This window comes from Pecten maximus, chromosome 6 (assembly GCF_902652985.1).
Source record: "Pecten maximus chromosome 6, xPecMax1.1, whole genome shotgun sequence".
Taxonomy (NCBI): domain Eukaryota; kingdom Metazoa; phylum Mollusca; class Bivalvia; order Pectinida; family Pectinidae; genus Pecten; species Pecten maximus.
Genome location: NC_047020.1, coordinates 4,618,269 through 4,644,983, shown reverse-complemented (window position 1 = coordinate 4,644,983; position 26,715 = coordinate 4,618,269). Strand labels below are relative to the sequence as shown.

The window sequence follows — 26,715 nt, the reverse complement described above, 5'->3', positions numbered from 1 at the left end:
ATATAAATATTAACTTCACCTCGATCCGTACACTTTATTTCAACCGTGTTCTTTGTGTTACCGTCTTTATTGTTCTATTGTCATGACGTCATGATTGTTATGACGTCATTGTATTGTCTTTTTATTCATTGGATACGCTGTTGTTGTCGTTGTAGAACGAGAAACTGTCTCTTTATTGATGGAAGTATTGAGAAGATAAAATGGGTTAGACAGGCATAACCTAAGACGCCAAGATGAGTAGTTTCGAGCAGGCCATGACGGCAACCGCTCTTTCCTCTGGGAAAGGCGATCCGCCAGAGACCGATTTGGATTACTATTCCAAACCGGAAAATTACACCGGAAGTAGTTTACAGACTATGCAAAGATTTAAAATTGCAAAGGACAAACAGGATAAGGAAAATGAAGACAAGAACAAGAAAAAGGAAAAAAAGCAACAAGGATTTAGTCTTCTGGCAAGGTACAAACATATACTCAAAGGTCTTGTGGAGGATGGTGACGATTCATCGTCAGAGGAGGAAGATGAGGTAGACGAAGATGAAAGCAAAGGAGATGATAGTAGTTTATCAACCAAGAAAGATTGCATTATCATGACACCTAAATTAGAAGGTATATCGGAGGACGCAGAGGATGAAATCAGTCCTGAACAACCTGTCGAGTCGGCAAAGAAGGATGAAGTATCGTTCCATAAAAGAGAGTTACAAGATGACAGTTCAAAGAGGGAGTCCCTTACCCCCGATAGTATGATCAGGAGAATAGAATCAGGTACGGAGGCTGCTTCGCCAAGGTCTGGGATAGATCTTAGTGAGTCGCCTACTGAGAGTAACTACTCGTTTACCTCATCCAAGAGAAAGAGCACGATGAGTCGGGGACATTACATTATGAAGACGAAAATTGAAAAGGAAGTCCGTGCCAAAATTGTAAGTATATACGATTACAGTGTTATTTTGAAGAGTTATCTAATTGCGTTTAAATGTCCATTGCAAATATTGTAGAGAATAACTCTTAATACTTGGTTTAATACCACAATTATGTGACATCTTAATTATTTTTAACGACTGTGTATATATCAAATTGTTCAACTGTAAATGATGATTATGATTATAATAAACCAAATATCTACATTTTCTTTACTAACAGGCGAGAGATCGTTTCCAGAAAGCATGCAGATTTGTGAAGATGGTGTTAAAGATTTCCGCAGCAGCGGGCAAGTAAGTATTTACGTCGGGTCTGGGGTGTGTGTGTGGAGTGTCAGCGGGCAAGTAAGTATATACGTCGGGTCTGGGGGGGGGGGGGGGGGGGGGGGAGGGAGAGTCAGCGGGCAAGTAAGTATATACGTCGGGTCTGGGGGGGGGTGGGGGGGGGGGGGGGGGGGGGGAGTGTCAGCGGGCAAGTAAGTATATACGTCGGGTCTGGGGGGGGGGGGGGGGGGAGAGTCAGCGGTCAAGTAAGTATATACGTCGGGTCTGGGGGGGAGTCAGCGGGCAAGTAAGTATTTACGTCGGGTCTGTAGTATTTCTGTCTTATATCAGATGGGGAGGGAGAGTTAGCCATCCGTCCTCCCCGTCACCTCCCGTCACCTCCCGTCCCCGAAACGTCATCGCTCTAGCGATCTCTTTATCAAGTAAGGAAATACCTCAGAGGACCTTGTGTTGCAATGCTCTAAGGTCAAGGTCAAAGTCAAGATCACCGTTACAATTTATAGTTAGTTTTAAAAATAAAGAAAGAAGATACATTGCCCCAGTGACGTCATTTCTTTATATTGTTTAACAACTTAAAAATCAAGAATGAGCATGTCTTAGATAAATTCGTGTTTAGGGTTCCAAGGTATCAGTTCACTATTACTATTTTCAAAAATCATCAATATTAACAACCTGGAAACAAGGGCCTCACAGATATTTCTAGTTTCTTTTTATTATGGTATGAGGAGGGAATTCTACTAAAAAGAAGCCCAAAATGAGTATTTAATCTTTAGATATTTTCATATATATGTTTCCGATTAGACATACGAAACAAATATTTTTAATAGTAACTAACTATATATATATATATATATATATACAAATGATACGGTTGCGGTTGCTTCCCGCCAGCTATAAGAGGATTTTTATTTTTTTGCTTAATCGGTAGTGAGCGGGGACCGACAAGCCGACGGTCAGGGGTTCGATTCCCGACGGAGGCACACGACTTGCTTTCCTGTTAAAAACACATATAATATTGTACAAACACAACTATTACTGCAGTGTCGAAAAGCTGTGTTTGCATTACTTACAAAATGTAAAAATATTAATTTAAACTGTCGTACATTCATAAAACTTTTTGACACCAATGTTTCCAGTATACTCTTTTACGCATCCGAAGTATGGGGTTCGTAGAAAGGTCAGAATATTGAAAAAAGTTCACTTGGAGTGAAACAAAATTATGTGTTGAGAAATCCACATTTTGAATTGGGAAGATTTCCAATTGTTTATACTCAGTATTATAATGTAATTTACTAACCAAATTGTAATTGGTTACTATTTGTAAAAGATAAACTTTTTTTCATTCGGTGATGGTTATATGTGGTTAAATCAAAACAATATAGGTATTTCTGTAGACTTAACATGCATTCTGCAAAGATTTTTTGACAATGCACGGCAAGATACGTATACATTATTAGAGAATTCCTCAAAATGTAATCTGTATAAACATTTAGATGATATATCACTACAACGTTATTTATGTTAATATATACCAAAACGTAATAGAATTGCTTTGAGTAGAATACTTCTATTAGTACAAACTCTTCATATTGTAACTGGTCGATAACGAAATACTGTAAGAAATTAATATCTGTGCAGAGTGAGCAACTTTGGTGACATAGAAGATGAATATCACTTTCTGTTGATTTGTCCAAATTTTGTCCAAGTTTTAAGACCAAGATGTACTGTATCAAAAGGTACTACCGGTAAAACCATCGATATTCAAATTGATCATCCAATTAATTAATACAACAAACTTTATAGATTTACCATTGTTAAACAAATATATATATATGATGCCACACAATTAAAGAAAAACATGATATAATGTCTAAATTTGTTAACGGATTTGTCCATTTTCAGATGTTGATACTTCACTGCTATATTGCAGTGACCGCCCATGTATTGCACTCTGTGTTATATGTACTGATGAGCTGTAAAACTCCAAATAATAAATAAATTGTATTGAATGGAACAAAACAATGACAATACAGAACACCTTTACAATAAGTGTCTGTTGCCTTATAGAGACCCGTCAGTGGATACTGGCATGAAGACATTCACAGATCTGGCAAGTGAGGCGGAGACTACAGCACATTCGTCAGGGTTGACCTTTGACCCATCGTATTTCAAGGCCAAAAAAGAGGTAAGGTTATTTGATTTCCCGAGCTTTATAGATTGATTGTAGTGATAATTTGTTACAACCACACAACGTATGGCAATATTTCAAGACAGTGGGGGCTCTTTTGTTATATCTGTTGCAACACGAGAACTATTTATATGTTTTTAGATAGAAGTAATAGGCTATATATAAGTCATCACTTCAGAGTGTCGGTAAATTGATTACACGGAACATTATTTTTAAAGTTATGTTATGATAGTATGTGTTGACTATTTGTACCAAAGGCTTACGGTCACAGTTCAAGGTCGAAGCCCAACTCTTGGTAAAATGTTCAGTTGTCATCTGGGATTTTTTTTAAACAAACTATAATATAGACAATAGTTATCACCGCCCGTGGACTACAAACTATATCGCGCTGAAAATATTTATATAGTCCAAATAATCTTTATGAATGATCCCGAGGACACGTATGTACTCATGATGTTGGAGGTTTACAAGACGATGTACAATAGGATACATAAGGGACACATACATTGATGCCTCTATATCCATATCAATAAATATACATAAAACGACAGAAAATGGAGATCGCTTCATAAAACCACAATGATAGCGTAATGTACTGATGTATTCAGTGTGTAACAACAAACAACCAAACATAATGTTTCATTATATGACGACTTTTTAAACGAATCTTGGCGTGTGTGCTATTTGCAGAGACGGTTAAACCACTAGGTAAAATGCTATCCTGATAGTTTTTTTCTTGGCATTGGTTTACTGAAGATGTAATACATAGTTTATTCTGTATCATTACTTAGCACGATATCGGCGCTAACATTAAACCTGCTGATAACGCTGTTGTCACCACCCTAACTATCTTTGAGATTGTGATTTAACCCAGATTTGACCTAGATTTGTGTGACGGAAGGGAAGACGCTTGCTCTCCTAACCACCTGGTTCTTTGTATTTTATTTCAGGAATCTATGCAAACATGTATTTTTGTTTATTTTTCGCCCTCGTTTCATCAAAATTTAGTTTGAATAATGGCATCGTTATTATGTTGGTATTCTTTGTACTGTTTATATAACCTTTTGTTTGATATGCTGTGTAGTTGACAGGTTGATATATATTTATATATATATACATAACAGTTTCGTTTTGTGTTTCCTACCAGTGTAAAACTACTAGTGTGATACATAAGGATATGCGCACGCATTTGATAAGAAAATTCTGGAGGTAATTGATTGATTTGTTTTAGTTTGTTACCAATGGAGACTCCGCCTTGCGCGAAATTGAACCATTTCCGGTTCCGCCCGATTCGTAATTGTTATCGGCATTTTATTTAATTGTTATTGCTTTTTTTTTCAAACAATTTGCAACCAGTACGTTATCATACTTGGTCAAGAGGTCTTGTATGTTTAAATGAGGGAAAGGACACTAATCAAACAGCTTGGTCAATATTTGGTAACAGCTCATTGTTCTCTGGTTGAGCACTGACAGAACGTACAATTATATGCTGGAATTATGAAAATAATGATCAGTTCTTGTCATTAAAGTATTGATCATTTATATAATTATCACATCTGAAGCACCACAAGGCTTTTTTTTTTAATTGGTAATGACCAACTTCAACAAGTTGAAGATAATGTCACGAGAGAGAAAAGAGATGCAGTCGTTTCCTAGAAAGCAAAAAAAGATGTGTATATAGGTATTACTTAATTTTGGGGGATATATACTGACAGGAGGGCAGTCTTAAAGGATTCAGCTGTTGGACAGGAGGATACGATATCTGGTGCGATCTTGTTCCACTCAGATATTGTAAGTGCATGGAAAAAATGATTGTTTTCTGGCCATGGTTTAGCAGTGTGGTACATAGTTGAAATGATTTGTGATGGGTATGCCTTGATTGCCTGTTTGTTGGTGTAAGTCTGTTGTGTGTTGGCTGATGGCTACTTGGTTGTTGGGGCTTGGTGACAATCACACCTACTTAGTATGTTTTGTTGTTTTTCCTGTTTTCTTTGTGTTTTTTATGTTGTTTGTTTTTAAATATTTTGTTGGATTTGTTTTTGATGATCTTTTTGGGGTATGAGTCTTGTACAAGAGTCTGTTGTATTTAGTACAAGTACATATTTCACTATTAATAATGTAAACAAAATATAAAAAAAAAACACTAACGGGCTAATATTTTAGAGACCACATACATCTTCCCGGCTACTAGGAAGCAGACATGTTTTATCCCCTAAGTAAGGTTTGTTATGTGTCTGACAGGATAACTCACAGTAAGGTCTGTAATGTGTCTGACAGGATAACTCACAGTAAGGTTTGTAATGTGTCTGACAGGATAACTCACAGTAAGGTTTGTAATGTGTCTGACAGGATAACTCACAGTAAGGTTTGTATTGTGTCTGACAGGATAACTCACAGTAAGGTTTGTAATGTGTCTGACAGGATAACTCACAGTAAGGTTTGTATTATGTCTGACAGGATAACTCACAGTAAGGTTTGTATTATGTCTGACAGGATAACTCACAGTAAGGTTTGTAATGTGTCTGACAGGATAACTCACAGTAAGGTTTGTATTGTGTCTGACAGGATAACTCACAGTAAGGTTTGTATTATGTCTGACAGGATAACTCACAGTAAGGTTTGTATTATGTCTGACAGGATAACTCACAGTAAGGTTTGTAATGTGTCTGACAGGATAACTCACAGTAAGGTTTGTAATGTGTCTGACAGGATAACTCACAGTAAGGTTTGTATTATGTCTGACAGGATAACTCACAGTAAGGTTTGTATTATGTCTGACAGGATAACTCACAGTAAGGTTTGTAATGTGTCTGACAGGATAACTCACAGTAAGGTTTGTATTGTGTCTGACAGGATAACTCACAGTAAGGTTTGTAATGTGTCTGACAGGATAACTCACAGTAAGGTTTGTAATGTGTCTGACAGGATAACTCACAGTAAGTTTTGTTATGTGTCTGACAGGATAACTCACAGTTAGGTTTGTTATGTGTCTGACAGGATAACTCACAGTAAGGTTTGTTATGTGTCTGACAGGATAACTCACAGTAAGGTTTGTAATGTGTCTGACAGGATAACTCACAGTAAGGTTTGTAATGTGTCTGACAGGATAACTCCCAGTAAGGTTTGTAATGTGTCTGACAGGATAACTCACAGTAAGGTTTGTAATGTGTCTGACAGGATAACTCACAGTAAGGTTTGTAATGTGTCTGACAGGATAACTCACAGTAAGGTTTGTTATGTGTCTGACAGGATAACTCACAGTAAGGTTTGTAATGTGTCTGACAGGATAACTCACAGTAAGGTTTGTATTGTGTCTGACAGGATAACTCACAGTAAGGTTTGTATTGTGTCTGACAGGATAACTCACAGTAAGGTTTGTATTGTGTCTGACAGGATAACTCACAGTAAGGTTTGTATTATGTCTGACAGGATAACTCACAGTAAGGTTTGTAATGTGTCTGACAGGATAACTCACAGTAAGGTTTGTTATGTGTCTGACAGGATAACTCACAGTAAGGTTTGTATTGTGTCTGACAGGATAACTCACAGTAAGGTTTGTTATGTGTCTGACAGGATAACTCACAGTAAGGTTTGTTATGTGTCTGACAGGATAACACCCAGTAAGGTTTGTATTATGTCTGACAGGATAACTCACAGTAAGGTTTGTTATGTGTCTGACAGGATAACTCACAGTAAGGTTTGTAATGTGTCTGACAGGATAACTCACAGTAAGGTTTGTTATGTGTCTGACAGGATAACTCACAGTAAGGTTTGTAATGTGTCTGACAGGATAACTCACAGTAAGGTTTGTATTATGTCTGACAGGATAACTCACAGTAAGGTTTGTAATGTGTCTGACAGGATAACTCACAGTAAGTTTTGTATTGTGTCTGACAGGATAACTCACAGTAAGGTTTGTATTATGTCTGACAGGATAACTCACGGTAAGGTTTGTTATGTGTCTGACAGGATAACTCACAGTAAGGTTTGTATTGTGTCTGACAGGATAACTCACAGTAAGGTTTGTTATGTGTCTGACAGGATAACTCACAGTAAGGTTTGTATTATGTCTGACAGGATAACTCACAGTAAGGGTTGTAATGTGTCTGACAGGATAACTCACAGTAAGGTTTGTATTATGTCTGACAGGATAACTCACAGTAAGGTTTGTATTATGTCTGACAGGATAACTCACAGTAAGGTTTGTTATGTGTCTGACAGGATAACTCACAGTAAGGTTTGTTATGTGTCTGACAGGATAACTCACAGTAAGGTTTGTATTATGTCTGACAGGATAACTCACAGTAAGGGTTGTAATGTGTCTGACAGGATAACTCACAGTAAGGTTTGTATTATGTCTGACAGGATAACTCACAGTAAGGTTTGTATTATGTCTGACAGGATAACTCACAGTAAGGTTTGTTATGTGTCTGACAGGATAACTCACAGTAAGGTTTGTTATGTGTCTGACAGGATAACTCACAGTAAGGTTTGTTATGTGTCTGACAGGATAACTCACAGTAAGGTTTGTAATGTGTCTGACAGGATAACTCACAGTAAGGTTTGTAATGTGTCTGACAGGATAACTCACAGTAAGGTTTGTTATGTGTCTGACAGGATAACTCACAGTAAGGTTTGTATTGTGTCTGACAGGATAACTCACAGTAAGGTTTGTAATGTGTCTGACAGGATAACTCACAGTAAGGTTTGTTATGTGTCTGACAGGATAACTCACGGTAAGGTTTGTTATGTGTCTGACAGGATAACTCACAGTAAGGTTTGTATTGTGTCTGACAGGATAACTCACAGTAAGGTTTGTAATGTGTCTGACAGGATAACTCACAGTAAGGTTTGTTATGTGTCTGACAGGATAACTCACGGTAAGGTTTGTTATGTGTCTGACAGGATAACTCACAGTAAGGTTTGTTATGTGTCTGACAGGATAACTCACAGTAAGGTTTGTATTATGTCTGACAGGATAACTCACAGTAAGGTTTGTAATGTGTCTGACAGGATAACTCACAGTAAGGTTTGTTATGTGTCTGACAGGATAACTCACAGTAAGGTTTGTATTATGTCTGACAGGATAACTCACAGTAAGGTTTGTTATGTGTCTGACAGGATAACTCACAGTAAGGTTTGTTATGTGTCTGACAGGATAACTCACAGTAAGGTTTGTATTATGTCTGACAGGATAACTCACAGTAAGGTTTGTAATGTGTCTGACAGGATAACTCACAGTAAGGTTTGTAATGTGTCTGACAGGATAACTCACAGTAAGGTTTGTAATGTGTCTGACAGGATAACTCACAGTAAGGTTTGTTATGTGTCTGACAGGATAACTCACAGTAAGGTTTGTAATGTGTCTGACAGGATAACTCACAGTAAGGTTTGTATTATGTCTGACAGGATAACTCACAGTAAGGTTTGTTATGTGTCTGACAGGATAACTCACAGTAAGGTTTGTATTATGTCTGACAGGATAACTCACAGTAAGGTTTGTTATGTGTCTGACAGGATAACTCACAGTAAGGTTTGTTATGTGTCTGACAGGATAACTCACAGTAAGGTTTGTATTGTGTCTGACAGGATAACTCACAGTAAGGTTTGTAATGTGTCTGACAGGATAACTCACAGTAAGGTTTGTATTGTGTCTGACAGGATAACTCACAGTAAGGTTTGTAATGTGTCTGACAGGATAACTCACAGTAAGGTTTGTAATGTGTCTGACAGGATAACTCACAGTAAGGTTTGTTATGTGTCTGACAGGATAACTCACAGTAAGGTTTGTTATGTGTCTGACAGGATAACTCACAGTAAGGTTTGTTATGTGTCTGACAGGATAACTCACAGTAAGGTTTGTATTATGTCTGACAGGATAACTCACAGTAAGGGTTGTAATGTGTCTGACAGGATAACTCACAGTAAGGTTTGTATTATGTCTGACAGGATAACTCACAGTAAGGTTTGTATTATGTCTGACAGGATAACTCACAGTAAGGTTTGTTATGTGTCTGACAGGATAACTCACAGTAAGGTTTGTTATGTGTCTGACAGGATAACTCACAGTAAGGTTTGTTATGTGTCTGACAGGATAACTCACAGTAAGGTTTGTAATGTGTCTGACAGGATAACTCACAGTAAGGTTTGTAATGTGTCTGACAGGATAACTCACAGTAAGGTTTGTTATGTGTCTGACAGGATAACTCACAGTAAGGTTTGTATTGTGTCTGACAGGATAACTCACAGTAAGGTTTGTAATGTGTCTGACAGGATAACTCACAGTAAGGTTTGTTATGTGTCTGACAGGATAACTCACGGTAAGGTTTGTTATGTGTCTGACAGGATAACTCACAGTAAGGTTTGTATTGTGTCTGACAGGATAACTCACAGTAAGGTTTGTAATGTGTCTGACAGGATAACTCACAGTAAGGTTTGTTATGTGTCTGACAGGATAACTCACGGTAAGGTTTGTTATGTGTCTGACAGGATAACTCACAGTAAGGTTTGTTATGTGTCTGACAGGATAACTCACAGTAAGGTTTGTATTATGTCTGACAGGATAACTCACAGTAAGGTTTGTAATGTGTCTGACAGGATAACTCACAGTAAGGTTTGTTATGTGTCTGACAGGATAACTCACAGTAAGGTTTGTATTATGTCTGACAGGATAACTCACAGTAAGGTTTGTTATGTGTCTGACAGGATAACTCACAGTAAGGTTTGTTATGTGTCTGACAGGATAACTCACAGTAAGGTTTGTATTATGTCTGACAGGATAACTCACAGTAAGGTTTGTAATGTGTCTGACAGGATAACTCACAGTAAGGTTTGTAATGTGTCTGACAGGATAACTCACAGTAAGGTTTGTAATGTGTCTGACAGGATAACTCACAGTAAGGTTTGTTATGTGTCTGACAGGATAACTCACAGTAAGGTTTGTAATGTGTCTGACAGGATAACTCACAGTAAGGTTTGTATTATGTCTGACAGGATAACTCACAGTAAGGTTTGTTATGTGTCTGACAGGATAACTCACAGTAAGGTTTGTATTATGTCTGACAGGATAACTCACAGTAAGGTTTGTTATGTGTCTGACAGGATAACTCACAGTAAGGTTTGTTATGTGTCTGACAGGATAACTCACAGTAAGGTTTGTATTGTGTCTGACAGGATAACTCACAGTAAGGTTTGTAATGTGTCTGACAGGATAACTCACAGTAAGGTTTGTATTGTGTCTGACAGGATAACTCACAGTAAGGTTTGTAATGTGTCTGACAGGATAACTCACAGTAAGGTTTGTAATGTGTCTGACAGGATAACTCACAGTAAGGTTTGTTATGTGTCTGACAGGATAACTCACAGTAAGGTTTGTTATGTGTCTGACAGGATAACTCACAGTAAGGTTTGTATTATGTCTGACAGGATAACTCACAGTAAGGTTTGTAATGTGTCTGACAGGATAACTCACAGTAAGGTTTGTAATGTGTCTGACAGGATAACTCACAGTAAGGTTTGTTATGTGTCTGACAGGATAACTCACAGTAAGGTTTGTAATGTGTCTGACAGGATAACTCACAGTAAGGTTTGTTATGTGTCTGACAGGATAACTCACAGTAAGGTTTGTAATGTGTCTGACAGGATAACTCACAGTAAGGTTTGTAATGTGTCTGACAGGATAACTCACAGTAAGGTTTGTTATGTGTCTGACAGGATAACTCACAGTAAGGTTTGTAATGTGTCTGACAGGATAACTCACAGTAAGGTTTGTAATGTGTCTGACAGGATAACTCACAGTAAGGTTTGTATTATGTCTGACAGGATAACTCACAGTAAGGTTTGTATTATGTCTGACAGGATAACTCACGGTAAGGTTTGTTATGTGTCTGACAGGATAACTCACAGTAAGGTTTGTTATGTGTCTGACAGGATAACTCACGGTAAGGTTTGTTATGTGTCTGACAGGATAACTCACAGTAAGGTTTGTAATGTGTCTGACAGGATAACTCACAGTAAGGTTTGTATTATGTCTGACAGGATAACTCACAGTAAGGTTTGTTATGTGTCTGACAGGATAACTCACAGTAAGGTTTGTATTATGTCTGACAGGATAACTCACAGTAAGGTTTGTTATGTGTCTGACAGGATAACTCACAGTAAGGTTTGTAATGTGTCTGACAGGATAACTCACAGTAAGGTTTGTATTATGTCTGACAGGATAACTCACGGTAAGGTTTGTTATGTGTCTGACAGGATAACTCACGGTAAGGTTTGTATTGTGTCTGACAGTATAACTCACAGTAAGGTTTGTTATGTGTCTGACAGGATAACTCACAGTAAGGTTTGTTATGTGTCTGACAGGATAACTCACAGTAAGGTTTGTAATGTGTCTGACAGGATAACTCACAGTAAGGTTTGTAATGTGTCTGAAAGTATAGAACAGCAGTCCATGAAACTTATATCATTCCCGACCGGACGGTACGTCTAAACGTTAGACAATGAGTACGAAATGATCAACGAAAAGTAGATTTGGTTCAGTTAAGCATTAATGTTCTACGGCCCCATCGTCTTTGTTCAAGTTTCGCGCCTTATGGCTTTTTTGTCATTGTTGTCAAATAAGGTTAGAAGAGTAACAATATGGACCTGTTGCTTTTGCTACAATTTGATCGATAAAAAAGTTGTTTCCTGACTTGTTAACATTGATTCAGACATTAAAATTATTCACACATAGAATGGCTGTATCCAGTAGGTTGTACTACGTAAGTTTCCTGTCAATCAGTTGTCCAGTGTAATTATGGAGCAGCGCATACTTGATTTGTTGACACCTCTATTCCAATTAACTAATCTGCAGGTGAATTAAAATGGAAGGCATTTTACCATAAGTTAGTTGACCTTTATATACATGTATGTATGTTAATTTTCACCCCTTGATGGTATATATGCTTTCGTTTCCAGATCAACATCAGTACAGAGGTAAAGACCATTCTCAGCCTTCCGTCCGAGGAAAGGACTCCGGAACAAATACAGACGGTTAGTACCCAGAAACATGTAACCTATAGTCACACAGATTTAATGCTCACCTGTACTCAAACATTAGTAACTATATCTACACTCACACATATTTAATAGTCACGTGTACTAGGTACTCAAACAATAGCTACCTATAGTTACACTCACACAGATTTAATAATCACGTGAACTCAAACAATAGCTACCTATAGTTACACTCACACAGATTTAATAATCACGTGAACTCAAACAATAGCTACCTATAGTTACACTCGCACAGATTTAATAGTCACGTGTACTAGGTACTCAAACAATAGCTACCTATAGTTACACTCATACAGATTTAATAGTCACGTGAACTCAAACAATAGCTACCTATAGTTACACTCACACAGATTTAATAATCACGTGAACTCAAACAATAGCTACCTATAGTTACACTCATACAGATTTAATAGTCACGTGAACTCAAACAATAGCTACCTATAGCTACACTCACACATATTTAATAGTCACGTGAACTCAAACAATAGCTACCTATAGCTACACTCACACATATTTAATAGTCACGTGAACTCAAACAATAGCTAAAGTGTACCTATAGCTACACTCACACATATTTAATAGTCACGTGAACTCAAACAATAGTTACCTATAGTTACACTCACACAGATTTAATAGTCACGTGAACTCAAAAAATAGCTACCTATACAATGTAGTTACACTCACACAGATTTGATAGTCACGTGAACTCAAACAATAGCTACCTATAGTTACACTCACACAGATTTAATAGTCACGTGAACTCAAACAATAGCTACCTATAAAATGTAGTTACACTCACACAGGTTTAATAATCACGTGAACTCAAACAATAGCTACCTATAGTTACACTCACACAGATTTAATAATCACGTGAACTCAAACAATAGCTACCTATAGTTACACTCACACAGATTTAATAATCACGTGAACTCAAACAATAGCTACCTATACAATGTAGTTACACTCACACAGGTTTAATAATCACGTGAACTCAAACAATAGCTACCTATAGTTACACTCACACAGATTTAATAATCACGTGAACTCAAACAATAGTTACCTATAGTTACACTGGCACAGTTTTAACAATCAGGTGTACTCAAACACACAAACTAAGTATATGACGACTTGTACCCACGCATCACTGTAACGATCCTCTATTTATTATCTAACTCTGCCAAGTCATTTTTTTTTTTAGAAAATGTCTTTTCTAGTTTTAAATGCAATGTAGTTAATTTGCTGAGTGCTATCGGAATCGTTATGAATTATGTTACCATTATGCCTAAGGGACATTATAGTCAGACGGTTTCAAAACGTTGATTGATTTTGAGTCCCAGGGAATTTATGTGGACCAAAACAGACAAAGGATGTGTTATTATCAGTCGAAGCACGCTGGATATTACATGTATTATAGAATCAAAAATGCTGACACACCTCTTAATCTACTGATATGATCGGGTGTGACTAGACAATGTATATTATCGCGATCATTACGGTAATGGTTACCTGGGACATGTTACATCATTGATAGTTACATCATTACCTGTAATCAATGTGTCCAACTATTTATATCTACCTATATATCTTATACCAATCCAGGATAAAACAATACTACAGACTGGTACTGTACAATAGACACACAATACTACAGACTACTGTACAATAGACACACGATACTACAGACTGGTACTGTACAATAGACACACAATACTACAGACTGGTACTGTACAATAGACACACAATACTACAGACTGGTACTGTACAATAGACACACGATACTACAGTCTGGTACTGTACAATAGACACACAATACTACAGACTGGTACTGTACAATAGACACACAATACTACAGACTGGTACTGTACAATAGACACACAATACTACAGACTACTGTACAATAGACACACAATACTACAGACTGGTACTGTACAATAGACACACAATACTACAGACTGGTACTGTACAATAGACACACAATACTACAGACTGGTACTGTACAATAGACACACAATACTACAGACTGGTACTGTACAATAGACACACAATACTACAGACAGGTACTGTACAATAGACACACAATACTACAGACTAGTATTGTACAATAGACACACGATACTACAGACTGGTACTGTACAATAGACACACGATACTGCAGACTACTGTACAATAGACACACAATACTACAGACTACTGTACAATAGACACACAATACTACAGACTACTGTACAATAGACACACGATACTACAGACTACTGTACAATAGACACACAATACTACAGACTGGTACTGTACAATAGACACACAATACTACAGACTGGTACTGTACAATAGACACACGATACTACAGACTGGTACTGTACAATAGACACACAATACTACAGACTACTGTACAATAGACACACAATACTACAGACTACTGTACAATAGACACACAATACTACAGACTGGTACTGTACAATATACACACGATACTACAGACTACTGTACAATAGACACACGATACTACAGACTACTGTGCAATAGACACACGATACTACAGACTGGTACTGTATAATACACACACTATACTACAGACTGGTACTGTATAATACACACACTACACTACAGACTGGTACTGTACAATAGACACACGATACTACAGACTGGTACTGTACAATACACACACTATACTACAGACTGGTACTGTATAATACACACACTACACTACAGACTGGTACTGTACAATAGGCACACGATACTACAGACTACTGTACAATAGACACACGATACTACAGACTGGTACTGTACAATATACATACAATACTACAGACTACTGTACAATAGACACACGATCCTACAGACTGGTACTGTACAATATACACACGATACTACAGACTGGTACTGTACAATAGACACACAATACTACAGACTGGTACTGTACAATAGACACACAATACTACAGACTGGTACTGTACAATAGACACACAATACTACAGACTGATACTGTACAATAGACACACGATACTGCTGACTGGTACTGTACAATAGACACACGATACTACTGACTGGTACTGTACAATACACACACTACACTACAGACTAGTATTGTACAATAGACACACAATACTACAGACTAGTATTGTACAATAGACACACAATACTACAGACTGGTACTGTACAATAGACACACAATACTACAGACTACTGTACAATAGACACACAATACTACAGACTGGTACTGTACAATAAACACACAATACTACAGACTGGTACTGTACAATAGACACACAATACTACAGACTGGTACTGTACAATAGACACACAATACTACAGACTGGTACTGTACAATAGACACACAATACTACATACTGGTACTGTACAATAGACACACGATACTACAGACTGGTACTGTACAATAGACACACAATACTACAGACTGGTACTGTACAATACACACACTACACTACAGACTAGTATTGTACAATAGCTACACAATACTACAGACTGGTACTGTACAATAGCTACACAATACTACAGACTGGTACTGTACAATAGACACACAATACTACAGACTGGTACTGTACAATAGACACACGATACTACAGACTACTGTACAATAGACACACAATACTACAGACTACTGTACAATAGACACACGATACTACAGACTGGTACTGTACAATAGACACACAATACTACAGACTGGTACTGTACAATAGACACACGATACTACAGACTACTGTACAATAGACACACAATACTACAGACTGGTACTGTACAATATACACACGATACTACAGACTGGTACTGTACAATAGACACACAATACTACAGACTACTGTACAATAGACACACGATACTACAGACTACTGTACAATAGACACACAATACTACAGACTGGTACTGTACAATAGACACACGATACTACAGACTACTGTACAATAGACACACAATACTACAGACTACTGTACAATAGACACACAATACTACATACTGGTACTGTACAATAGACACACAATACTACAGACTACTGTACAATAGACACACGATACTACAGACTACTGTACAATAGACACACAATACTACAGACTGGTACTGTACAATAGACACACAATACTACATACTAATGTACAATAGAAACACGATACTACAGACTGGTACTGTACAATAGACACACAATACTACAGACTGGTACTGTACAATAGAAACACAATACTATAGACTGGTACTGTACAATAGACACGATACTACAGAATACTGTGCAATAGACACACAATACTACAGACTACTGTACAATAGAAACACAATACTACAGACTGGTACTGTACAATAGACACACAATACTACAGACTGGTACTGTACAATAGACACACAATACTACAGACTGGTACTGTACAATAGACACACGATACTACAGACTACTGTACAATAGACACACAATACTACAGACTACTGTACAATAGACACACAATACTACAGACTACTGTACAATAGACACACAATACTACAGACTGGTACTGTACAATAGAAACACAATACTACAGACTGGTACTGTACAATAGACACACGATACTACAGACTGGTACTGTACAATAGACACACAATACTACAGACTGGTACTGTACAATAGACACACGATACTACAGACTACTGTACAATAGACACACAATACTACAGACTGGTACTGTACAATAGACACACAATACTACAGACTGGTACTGTACAATAGACACACAATACTACAGACTACTGTACAATAGACACACGATACTACAGACTACTGTACAATAGACACACGATACTACAGACTGGTACTGTACAATAGACACACGATACTACTGACTGGTACTGTACAATAGACACACGATACTACAGACTGGTACTGTACAATAGACACACGATACTACAGACTACTGTACAATAGACACACGATACTACAGACTACTGTACAATAGACACACAATACTACAGACTGGTACTGTACAATAGACACACGATACTACAGACTGGTACTGTACAATAGACACACGATACTACAGACTGGTACTGTACAATAGACACACGATACTACAGACTGGTACTGTACAATAGACACACGATACTACAGACTGGTACTGTACAATAGACACACGATACTACAGACTGGTACTGTACAATAGACACACTATACAACAGACTGGTACTGTACAATAAACACACGATACTACAGACTACTGTACAATAGACACACGATCCTACAGACTGGTACTGTACAATAGACACACGCTACTACAGACTGGTACTGTACAATAGACACACGATACTACAGACTACTGTACAATAGACACACAATACTACAGACTGGTACTGTACAATAGACACACGATTCTACAGACTGGTACTGTACAATAGACACACGATACTACAGACTACTGTACAATAGACACACGATACTACAGACTGGTACTGTACAATAGATACACGATACTACTGACTGGTACTGTATAATACACACACTACACTACAGACTGGTACTGTACAATAGGCACACGATACTACAGACTACTGTACAATAGACACACAATACTACAGACTGGTACTGTACAATAGATACACAATACTACAGACTACTGTACAATAGACACACAATACTACATACTGGTACTGTACAATAGACACACAATACTACAGACTGGTACTGTACAATAGACACACAATACTACAGACTGGTACTGTATAATAGACACACGATACTACAGACTGGTACTGTACAATAGACACACGATACTACAGACAGGTACTGTACAATAGACACACAATACTACAGACTGGTACTGTACAATAGACACACAATACTACAGACTGGTACTGTACAATAGACACACAATACTACAGACTGGTACTGTACAATAGACACACGATACTACAGACTGGTACTGTACAATAGACACACAATACTACATACTGGTACTGTACAATAGACACACAATACTACAGACAGGTACTGTACAATAGACACACAATACTACAGACTGGTACTGTACAATAGACACACGATACTACAGACTACTGTACAATAGACACACAATACTACAGACTGGTACTGTACAATAGACACACAATACTACAGACTACTGTACAATAGACACACAATACTACAGACTGGTACTGTACAATAGACACACAATACTACAGACTACTGTACAATAGACACACAATACTACAGACAGGTACTGTACAATAGACACACAATACTACAGACAGGTACTGTACAATAGACACACAATACTACAGACTGGTACTGTACAATAGACACACGATACTACAGACTACTGTACAATAGACACACAATACTACAGACTACTGTACAATAGACACACGATACTACAGACTGGTACTGTACAATAGACACACGATACTACAGACTACTGTACAATAGACACACAATACTACAGACTACTGTACAATACACACACGATACTACAGACTACTGTACAATAGACACACGATACTACAGACTGGTATTGTACAATAGACACACGATACTACAGTCTGGTACTGTACAATAGACACACAATACTACAGACTACTGTACAATAGATACACAATACTACAGACTGGTACTGTACAATAGATACACAATACTACAGACAGGTACTGTACAATAGACACACGATACTACAGACTGGTACTGTACAATAGATACACAATACTACAGACTGGTACTGTACAATAGACACACGATACTACAGACTGGTACTGTACAATAGATACACAATACTACAGACTGGTACTGTACAATAGACACACGATACTACAGACTGGTACTGTACAATAGACACACGATCCTACAGACTGGTACGGTACAATAGACACACAATACTACAGACTACTGTACAATAGACACACGATACTACAGACTACTGTACAATAGACACACAATACTACAGACTGGTACTGTACAATAGACACACAATACTACAGACTGGTACTGTACAATAGACACACAATACTACAGACTGGTACTGTACAATAGACACACAATACTACAGACTGGTACTGTACAATAGACACACGATACTACAGACAGGTACTGTACAATAGACACACGATACTACAGACAGGTACTGTACAATAGACACACAATACTACAGACTACTGTACAATAGACACACAATACTACAGACTGGTACTGTACAATAGACACACAATACTACAGACTACTGTACAATAGACACACGATACTACAGACTACTGTACAATAGACACACAATACTACAGACTGGTACTGTACAATAGACACACAATACTACATACTAATGTACAATAGAAACACGATACTACAGACTGGTACTGTACAATACACACACTATACTACAGACTGGTACTGTACAATAGACACACGATCCTACAGACTGTTACTGTACAATAGACACACGATACTACAGACTACTGTACAATAGACACACGATACTACAGACTGGTACTGTACAATAGACACACGATACTACTGACTGGTACTGTACAATACACACACTACACTACAGACTAGTATTGTACAATAGACACACAATACTACAGACTGGTACTGTACAATAGACACACAATACTACAGACTGATACTGTACAATAGACACACGATACTACAGACTGGTACTGTACAATAGACACACAATACTACAGACTACTGTACAATAGACACACAATACTACAGACTACTGTACAATAGACACACAATACTACAGACTACTGTACAATAGACACACAATACTAGAGACTACTGTACAATAGACACACAATACTACAGACTGGTACTGTACAATAGACACACAATACTACAGACTGGTACTGTACAATAGCCATAGCTCTGATAACTTTTCTGGTTCAACACTATTACTTAACACAAAATATTATCGCTAACTGAGCAAAATTATAACTGAGGATACTACTGTAAGTGAAAAGACAGGATTAGATAACCTGTATGTACATATAATTATTCTGATGGAGATTGTATGTTGTTACCTTTAGGCGATGTTTGGACTACAGAGTCTTAGGTCATTTGCTGAGTATCCTCTTCACATGCAAGAGAAGCTAGCCAAGGTCGCCTGGTTTGAAATGTAAGTAAATACAGTGTTGACCTAGGAACGAGTAATATGAAAATCCGTTACACTGTTAACAGTTCGACGTTATATCTTAATATTTCCTTGTCAGCTTTATATTGATTTTTTGGGATGATGACAGTAGTAAAACGTTGCTCCTTTCCGATGTCTTCGTTAGTGATGAGTAATGGTTACTGTTTTCTTACAGAGTGCCGGCTAAGCGGATTATAATTCGACAAGGCCATTTTGCTGAAAACTTTTATTTCATTTTGTCTGGTCAAGGTAAGCAAATCCAACACTAATATATGTAAACATTATTTCAGATCAATTACAATTATCAGAAAATAATGAAATACTTTTTTTTTTTAGTAGTAAAAAGCCAACAACCAGTTCATGCTGCATTAGAAGTTATCTCATAATTAATACCATCACAAGTTAACGTCATATTGGACGTTATCTCATAATTAACACAGAGTTATCATCACGATCAAACGTCAACTTTTTCTTGTAATTACCATAGACTTACAATCATGAGGTGAAAAGCACCTTTTGAAACTGAGCAGGAATACAACCCGCATTACACAGGAATTGTATCGTCTTTCTGGACTCTTCCATGAGAAACCTGCCTAGTGTATTACAGTAGTTTTGCTTTATCTTTTAGCTGTTGTAACGTTGTTGTTACGGAATCCCAAAACCGGTGCTTCCTTCGTCAAGACCGCCACAATAATGAGGAGGGGGATGAGCTTTGGGGTAAGTCTTGTTATCATATGTATTTAGCATCCTACGTTAGTTTGAAATCTGAATGTATGTGTCTTTGTAAATGAAAGCAGAGTGAGAGGCGCATCAGATGAAGTGTAAAAAAACATTGGTTAACCCCTAAAGGACGGAATAAGAAAAAAGGAAAGGTGAGATTGTCTGACGCAGCAAGGAAGAGTAAGAACGTGTATTATTGATATAATGCAGCTACACAGAAGACGAATAATTGGCTACATTCAGAAAGGTTTACTTATAAATAGAACATATTTTTCTTCTTGTGTTTTCCTTTGATTATTCATTCTGTCTTACTCTGCCATACCTTGCCCTGGTTAAGTTTGGTTTTCCATTGTCACAGGAGTTGGCCCTGCTCCATCACTCTCGCCGTACGGCCACCGTGACCAGTCAGGGAGGTTGTCAACTCCTGACCATTGGTCGCCAGGACTTCTTCGATATCTTCATGAGTGGACAAGGCGACCAAATCCCAGAACATATACGATTTGTGAGGTAGGGATTGTATTTGTGATTAATGGGTTTGTTAGGTTGGTTGGGCTCTATTAACAGACAAACCATTAGTTAGATAATGTGTGGTATCTCCTGTTTTATAGGGAAATATGTGATATATTTGTTACAGTAATACATAGACCTTTTGGAAAGTCTTACCTATAGATATGTTTAAACATCCTTGTAAACACGTGAACAGCCTTGTATCTATACAAGCTTAGTCTTACGTGATCTACTTAATACTAGACTTTTGCATGCTCCTATTTTTATGTAACCCATTAAACCTTGTCTTTTCCTCGCTTCTGTATCGACAAGGACAAAGAGACACACATCAATATGAACCTTTAAATGTTGATTTAGCAATAGATACAGTACATGTTAAATACAGATTACATCGCCATCCTAGGATTCGTCTGTGATACTAATGTCCAAAAGTGTGTGAATCTAGTCAGGGAAATTACAATGGACCAAAAAAAAACATCTTAAAATTAAGTTGGAAAGGTTTTTGTGTATTTGATTTTTCATATGTTGTGGGGAATTATTCTCTATTAGCGTGTACTATGTCGTGTAATGTCACATGTGTACAACTGAAACAGCTTATTCCTGTCCTATGTCACATTTAAATGTTTATAGAACATTCGTTGAGGAAATATAGTATAATGGATCATTTTAAAATACAAATGGGAATCGTCATCGGGGATGTCATGCCTCTTTCAGTATCAAGAATATCAAACTTACGAAAGCTATACAGGTTCTGTCATTATCCTTCAGGATGTAAATCTGTTTTTTTATACATATTTAACCCTCCCTCGTTTAATAGGTTTTTGTGTTAATTTTGGTTTGATTATCATGTCAGCATTCTTTGTTACTTTTATGACTAACACTTTCGTTAAACCAGTCATGTGTGTTATTACGCTATAAAAACCGTTTATTACGCATTCATTCAGAAAGTTTGAGATTGTGTGTAACGGTCCCAATCATTGGAATGTATTTTACAGGCGATTTCTATATATAGATTTAAGCTGAGCCTGTGTAGAAATTAGAATGGGGAATGTTAATGCTGAGATTCTGATATAATACATTTCATCAAAGTCAGGAACCGTCGTGATCCATTGACTACACATAGACAGGCCATCAACGCAATTGCATACCAATGCCAAATACAAACATACGACACATTACACACTCTCAATTCTACGCCACTGATGCCGCAAAATCCCAAGTGAAATGTATTTTGTTAGACATGAGGACTAACTAAGGAGCAGCCTGGCGATGTATCGTGTGGGGACACATAAGTGGTGATTTGTATTCGTTATATATTTAATTTATAAATGACGCTCCCTATGTTAATTTCTATCGCCACATGCATGTTATCTATTTTTTACCAAAGTATCAGTGTGATATATAATAATTTGAAATTAATGTTCTACTTCATACGGAAGAACTGGACCGTGAGATGTGAAATATCGCTTATTGATAGTCTGTTTATGAAATATTTTGAAATTAGTCAAAAGTAAACGGCTTACAAAGATTTTCATTTAAAAGGTTCTTAATAATACTTGTATGCTTTTATTGTTGCCTGACACTACTGGAGTTCTATATGAAGGTGATAGACCAAAACGATACTCAGCTTAGGGAACGCTGGTAGTTTATTGAAGTTGTATAACGCAGGTGGATGTTTTTTCTTCTTGACGAACCTGTGAAATTACAAGACCAATCAGCTAGGAAGAGCAACCTTTCTGACATGTATTACGTTCATTTGATCATCTAGTAACTTCATAGGATATTTTAATGGTCTTTTAGATTAACTTGCCTGATACAATATTTTCCGACTATCTATTGTCATGCTTTTTATATCCGGCAAAATTCAAGCTTTACATAACTTAATGACATTCACAATCACCATTGATTAAAAGAGTGACGTTATTATATGTAAAATCACGTAATGTTTGCACGGGGAGCCAATTTATTTGGTTTTCTAGTTCAAGCTAGTACCCGGGCTATGGTACCGGTGGTTTTAATTGTACCGTTCTTTGGAGATTTCTCTGTGTTAATGTTTGTATGCATGGTATGTCTTATGTCAGTGTTACCGACGTTTAAACTTCTTCAAATCTCAAACAATTTATTGTTCTTCTACATGATATAGTACATGGATATATAAAACGTTCGATATTTCCTTCATATGTAAAGTCCCAGATGTATGTCACAATTTAACGCCATTTATCAGTTTGTCTGTTGCAACCACGATATGATATTATCAAAACACACATTCAATGTATCACATAGAAGGACATCCGTTAGTTTGGACGTTTGACACGAATTTGCAAGGAAAAGTCTTAAAACTTTGGGTCTTAACATCACTGACGAGTTCTAGAAGGATTTATGGTGTTTCTAGCATCATTGACGAATCCTAGAAGGACCAAACAGCTGTATGATGTCCCTAACATCACTCACGAATCATAGAACGACTAAAGAACTGCATGGTGTCTATAACATTACTGACTGACGAGTTCTAGAAGGACTTAACAGCTGTATGGTGTCTATAACATGACTGACGAGTCACGCACAAACTAATCAGCTGCATGGTGTCCATAACATTACTGACGAGACCTAGAAGGACTAAACAGTTGTATGGTGTCCCTAGCATCACTGACGAGACCTAGAAGGACTAAACAGTTGTATGGTGTCCCTAGCATCACTGACGAGACCTAGAAGGACTAAACAGTTGTATGGTGTACATAAAAGAATTTTGGCTCTAATGTATTTAAAGCTCTTGGCCCTATATTACTCTAATTGTTGATACATTGTAGGTCGTAAAACAATGTAATACAATACAATACAAATACTATACAATACAAATACAATACAATACAAATACAATACAATACAAATACAATACAATACGATGCAATCTTGCACTCAATTTGTATTAAAATGTGTAAATAACTTGTGTGAATTGTATACAATCCTCTTATATGCTAATATGCAATTATACAATACAGCATATCCATTCTGCTTAACTTGCTACACATATCTGTTTTAGATTTGTAGATACGGTGGGTATACTACGGATATTTATGCTGTTTTTGATACGTATACGTATTTTGACTCGTGTGGATGTCTGTAATACTCTACCTATTGTGTTGAATACTATGTGTACTCTATGTACTTGTTTGTCACCATTCAAACCTTAACTCCTTAAGATTAGTACATGTATCTTAGAAGTTGTAACATCATCAACAACATGATGTTGTAAGCAATGACATATAATGATACTGTATAATAACTACAAACGCCTACTGTTACAGCCAATGTGACTTCATGAAGGACTGGCCTATCGATAACCTACTGGAACATCCCGAGTTCTGCCTGCTTCACTTTTTCAAGTAAGAAATCCCATTATTTATAGGTATCTTATCATTTCCTATGGGGCATTACACCTTTGATAAGTGACTCTCGCTTCAAAGCACAGATAGTTTACGCCGCATTAACGGGGGTTTTCAGTATTTATTTACCACAGGTGGTCAACCGTTATTTTCCAATATTATTTGATCGAGCCCACATTTATGACCCCAGATTTGACACGATATGGTAATGTTCGACTGACCGCACCGTTACTGTATACAGTTTATCTGTTTGTATACTGTCCGTGTTGGTTACCTATCGGCCCCGTCATATGTCTATTATGACCACCATTCATACCTCCATATCAGAAGAACTCTTTGAATATATGACATATACAGTGCATCAATCAATATGAACTCTGGACATATAAGTTAACACCCTATACCTTGTCAAAAATCAAACGCATATTTTGAATAAAAGAAAAACTGACCACATGTTCATCAAACACATTTTAAAATACATTTTGAAGATATTTTAATAAAAAGAGTGACGTTTTCGTTTGCTCGTCATTTCTGTTTTTTTAAGGACAAGTAATAACATGCAGTATCTGAATCTTCCGAGAACAGGATGAAGTATCTTAAGCTTAATAACACAAACTCATATTACCTACATAATGTACCATACAGACTGTATAAAAAACGGATACTCTGCGCTGGAAGATACTAGAAAGGGATGTTCTCATTCCGGCTATTGACAATGTATTATACAGGTAAATACCGAAAAGGTATTATCTATAACTCTTCGGTGTTAACCTGATCAATACATGTATAAGGGAAAGATTTGCAATGTTTCGTGGCGTTCCTCAAAAGATGTGTAATAGGGGTGTTAAATTATTACAAAATTAGAAGTGTAGAATAATAGAGTATCGTGTCTGGTCTGTCCTGGTATAAGAAGTACAAATATAGGTTCTTAAGATTATAGTGCGATATTGGGCTACTATAATCATTGCGGAGCCAGGTATGATGATATCAATACTAATACCCAGGTATGATGATATCAGTACTAATACCCAGGTATGATATCAATACTAATACCCTGGTATGATGATACTAATACCCAGGTATGATAATATCAGTACTAATACCCAGGTATGATGATATCAGTACTAATACCCAGGTATGATGATATCAGTACTAATACCCAGGTATGATGATACTAATACCCAGGTATGATATCAATACTAATACCCAGGTATGATGATATCAATACTAATACCCAGGTATGATGATATCAGTACTAATACACAGGTATGATGATATCAGTACTAATACCCAGGTATGATGATATCAGTACTAATACCCAGGTATGATGATATCAGTACTAATACCCAGGTATGATGATATCAGTACTAATACCCAGGTATGATGATACTAATACCCAGGTATGATATCAATACTAATACCCAGGTATGATGATATCAATACTAATACCCAGGTATGATGATATAAATGATAATACCCAGGTATGATGATATAAATACTAATACCCAGGTATGATGATATCAGTACTAATACCCAGGTATGATAATATCAGTACTAATACCCAGGTATGATGA

At 37.0% G+C, this 26,715-nt stretch overlaps 1 protein-coding gene across 2 annotated transcripts in view; it reads left to right on the top strand.

Moving 5' to 3' along the window:
* The window catches only part of LOC117328788 (cyclic nucleotide-binding domain-containing protein 2-like), a 45,301-nt gene that overhangs the window by 8,931 nt on the left and 9,655 nt on the right, over window positions 1-26,715 (top strand). For both annotated transcript variants that reach the window (XM_033886336.1, XM_033886335.1), the window contains 9 exons: window positions 156-917; window positions 1,138-1,208; window positions 3,267-3,384; window positions 12,343-12,417; window positions 20,428-20,516; window positions 20,707-20,780; window positions 21,160-21,248; window positions 21,610-21,758; window positions 25,064-25,141. In XM_033886336.1, the coding sequence (XP_033742227.1) occupies window positions 234-917; window positions 1,138-1,208; window positions 3,267-3,384; window positions 12,343-12,417; window positions 20,428-20,516; window positions 20,707-20,780; window positions 21,160-21,248; window positions 21,610-21,758; window positions 25,064-25,141 (1,427 nt within the window). In that variant the 5' untranslated portion in view covers window positions 156-233. The remainder of the gene's footprint in view (window positions 1-155; window positions 918-1,137; window positions 1,209-3,266; window positions 3,385-12,342; window positions 12,418-20,427; window positions 20,517-20,706; window positions 20,781-21,159; window positions 21,249-21,609; window positions 21,759-25,063; window positions 25,142-26,715) is intronic.